This window comes from Cyprinodon variegatus, unplaced genomic scaffold (genome assembly GCF_000732505.1).
Source record: "Cyprinodon variegatus isolate N-32 unplaced genomic scaffold, C_variegatus-1.0 Scaffold547, whole genome shotgun sequence".
NCBI classification, from domain to species: domain Eukaryota; kingdom Metazoa; phylum Chordata; class Actinopteri; order Cyprinodontiformes; family Cyprinodontidae; genus Cyprinodon; species Cyprinodon variegatus.
The window spans coordinates 531,673-535,613 of record NW_015151000.1 but is presented as its reverse complement, the minus strand read 5'-3'; the positions used below and the strand labels follow the sequence as shown (position 1 = coordinate 535,613).

At 44.0% G+C, this 3,941-nt stretch overlaps 1 protein-coding gene across 1 annotated transcript in view; it reads right to left on the bottom strand.

Annotated features, from left to right (window-relative positions):
* The window catches only part of LOC107095448 (cytochrome b5 reductase 4), a 21,481-nt gene that overhangs the window by 11,269 nt on the left and 6,271 nt on the right, over positions 1-3,941 (bottom strand). Inside the window, exons 3-5 of the mRNA XM_015391551.1 lie at positions 2,829-2,929; positions 1,924-2,008; positions 621-661 (exon numbers count right to left, since the gene is read on the bottom strand). Of these exons, the coding sequence (XP_015247037.1) occupies positions 621-661; positions 1,924-2,008; positions 2,829-2,929 (227 nt within the window). The remainder of the gene's footprint in view (positions 1-620; positions 662-1,923; positions 2,009-2,828; positions 2,930-3,941) is intronic.

Here is a 3,941-nt window from a genome sequence, read left to right as displayed (position 1 = left end):
GTCAGACCAGCGTACCCGTAGTCAATATGCATGCGCAACATGTCAGATTTGCTTTTATCCCTTTAGTTTTGTATGAAAAAATAAGACTTTAAACTACCTCGACTGGCGTGTATCACTTTAGTCATGCACAAAAAAAAAAAAACAATTAAGGTGAGATCACCATACGCTTTAAAAAACACCAAAAAGTAAGTAATTAAATGAGGTACCGTAAATCCTCTAATATAGGACGGGGCCTTTAGTTCACTCAGGTGCATCTCAGGTGCATCTTGGTTCTGCCATCACAGCAAAATTATATTTGAGGCAGACTAAGTGGAAGGAGGCTAGCAGTATCGTATATTTCAAGGGAAATTCAGAACAACGAAGGCCAACGTAATTCTGTCATTTTAATGCTGCCTGGTTACTACCAGACCTAGCGGTGATCACATGTCTTTCAGATCGGAACGATTGGTTAAGGTCACTACGATCTCTGTGTAAGGATGGGACTTCCCATGCTAATGGCTTGGATTCGGTAGCAAACATTGCCCCCCTGTGGTACTATCACAAGTTGTTGAGGACTGCCCAGGAACATTGTTGGTTCTATTTATAGCTCTGGCCTGTATAAGAGTCCGGCCATTATTTACCTCCGCCGACAGCGAGACCGCCATTATTAGAGACCCGGCCGCTAATGGAATACAGGCCAATATTAGAGGATTTACAGTAATTTAAAGTTGATTTTTCTTACAAAAGTAAAGGGATAAATTTGACTATGGATATGCTGGCCTGACTGCGTCGTGGAGAGCAGTTTAAGCAGAGATGCCCAGCTGATCCATGGTCGTTATTTTTTTAATAATTTTTTTTCTAATTGGAAGGATTCCTGGTAAAACGGTGTGATCGTGGACAGCCACACGATCACAGCACACCGACAGAGTTCATCTGGCAAAAGTCAGCGAGGAAAATCTCACTTAGTTCAGAGTAAATGAACATGGCCGACGATGAAGAAGCAACAGAGATGCTAAGTGGGCCGATTCTGACCTGACCGAGGAAAAACCATTTCAGGAAAGCCTCTTTCCCACTGAAAACATCGGGTTAACGTGTGTTTTTCGATGATGGGTTGACCCGCTATTTGTCATTTGGCTTCTTTCCCGCTGGCAGTAAAAGCTGGTCTAACCCCTCGCTGGCAGCTGCGGGGTCTCTGTCCCCCCTGCCTCTGCAGGGGATCATCACGCTGGGTTGCATTGATGATGTCACCAGAGTGACAGAAATCAGGGAAGTAAACAATGGAGAGCAGCATGGCAGGAAGCCATGGCGTAGTTAGTGTGCTTTATTGTTTCTCTCTATTATCTGTCTGAATCCATCTCACCAGAGCTGCTCCAAGTTTATCCAAAGTAAACAGAGTTGATTCTGCTTGTTAGATCAGAGGCGAGTGGTACGGTGTGTTGACATCCGTATGATGCGTTCAATGGCATCACGTAATTTAGCGGGTCAACCCGCTGTAGGTACCAGATCTGCTCGGGTTCTGCTTCATGCCAGTGACTTTAGGCTACATGATTGGCTGAACGTTGCCACATGATGTAAAACGTTGTTGTTGCCCTGACAACGACAATAACATCGCTCAGGCCTGATAATCCCAGCAGACCAACCACTCTGAACACACCATCAGCCCAGACACCAGAAAGTAAATATGCCTGATCCAGAACCCCGTAGGTTTTAGCTTTACTTGGTTCAAATTCTGTATAAAAATCTGCTGCAGCCCATCAGTTTACTGTAGATGACATCAGCAGCAGCTCACTGTGAGTTTATGCTTCCATTTTCTGCTATATTCCACATCCTTCTGAGGTCCAGCCGGCCTCATGGGGGCCGAGGCCCCGTCCTTCTAACAGGAGACCAGGGTGAGGCTATAGGGATAGAACAGGCATAGAAAAAGAAACTTAGATGTGTTTGTACCTTTAGCAGCGGCTGCAGGTTTAGTAGCCATTCGTCCAACCAGGCACTCTTTCAACATGGACTCATAGTTCACCCAGCGATGGACCTGTGACACAGCGAGGGGGGAAACCAGTGAGGCTATAGAGGTGGGCCTTTGTGGGGATCAGATGAGCTGAAGTCTTTCAGGTTTAATAGATCGGGGTCAGACAGGAAACCAGTTCTGATACTGAACTGGTCTGATTACGAGAGCAGAGCTGCATTCTGAGGAGAGCCGATGAAGGGAGGCCTGAGGCTTCTGGGCTGGATGGAGAGTTAAAGCCAAAAAGAACCAACGGGTCCCAGTGCTGCATACCCGGTCAGACCAGCATACCCATAGTCAATACCCCTTTATCCCTTTGGTTTATCCCTTTGGTTTATCCCTTTAGTTTATCCCTTTGGTTTATGCCTTTGGTTTATCCCTTTAGTTTATGCCTTTGGTTTATGCCTTTGGTTTATGCCTTTGGTTTATCCCTTTGGTTTATGCCTTTGGTTTATCCCTTTAGTTTATGCCTTTGGTTTATCCCTTTGGTTTATCCCTTTAGTTTATGTGTTTGGTTTATCCCTGTAGTTTATGCCTTTAGTTTATGTGTTTGGTTTATGCCTTTAGTTTTGTATGAAAAATAGACCTTATACTATCTAAACGGGCGGGTAACCCTTCAGTCATGTACAAAAAAACTATTTAATGACTTACTTTTTGGTGTGTTTTGAAGTGTATAATGACCTCACCTTAAATGTTATTATCTTTTGTATTGACTGGTCTATATATGGTCTATATATGCTGGTCTGACTGGGTAACACCGGCCTGTGGCCTCCATCCAGGTCAGATCTCAAACATCCAGCCCTGCTTCTCAACATGGACCCACTGCATACTGAGCTGAACTCTGTACCTGGTCAAAGAGGTCGGTGCCGTCTATCCCTGCTGCCTTCATCAGCTCCTCTTCTCCACCCGGATGGTAGTCCATGTAGGGCGTCACGTTGTAAACCATCCCTGAAAGGACAGAAATGCTTCATCTCAGTTTTGTCTGGATCAGTGTTCAGGATTTTTCCCAACGGTGCGTTTTGGTACTAAAACATTTGTTCAGCTCAAGCGACTGCAGCCGTGCTGGAAGCGGTCAGAACCGGTGCTGTTTCCTCCCTCTCTGCCCTGATGAGCTCCTGCCTGATCTCCAGCTGACTGATAGTGATGGTCCATTAACAGCGATGCGTCGGTGCATGCGTGGAGCCCATAGAGCTAAACACTGCATCGCTGCGAGTGTCGTTTCCAGAAAGTCATGTGACCGATCCAGGAGATGTTTCTAACTGACTGATTCACATAACTGTGTTTGAAATCATATTTGTCAATATGAAGCATCTGCTAAAAAAAATCTTATCTTTTGCGGTTTATCATTGGGTTTTTATTTTATTTTATCACGTCATCCTTTTCCTCTCAGTTATCACTCAACTTATCTGAATTAAAGTTCATTTCAAATTGATTCTTAGTTTATTTACTGTTTTTACTGCACTTATTGTTTTAAAATTATGATTTAAATGCTAGTCCACATCCTCATTCACATTTTCACCTCAATATTCACGCTATGTTTACATTTCAGTGAGTGAGTGCTTGTTGCTTTGATGTGTCTTTGCTCAGCAGCTGTGCTCGTTGTAAACCAACCAATCAGAGCACAGCTCATCTAAATATTCATGATCAAACCATAAAAGGAAGAAACCTGTGGTTTCATTCTAGGGCTTTTAACCAGGCTGCATTAGGGCTCATAGAACAGCTAATATGCCATTTTCAGCCCAACCAATGTTACACGCCCTATTAGAGACCTGAAGGACCAGATACCCTATAGAATCATTCTATCACCCTATTAGAGACCTGAAGGACCAGATACCCTATAGCATCATTCTATCACCCTATTCAGAGACCTGAAGGACCAGATACCCTATAGCATCATTCTATTACCCTATTAGAGACCTGAAGGACCAGATACCCTATAGCATCATTCTATCACCCTATT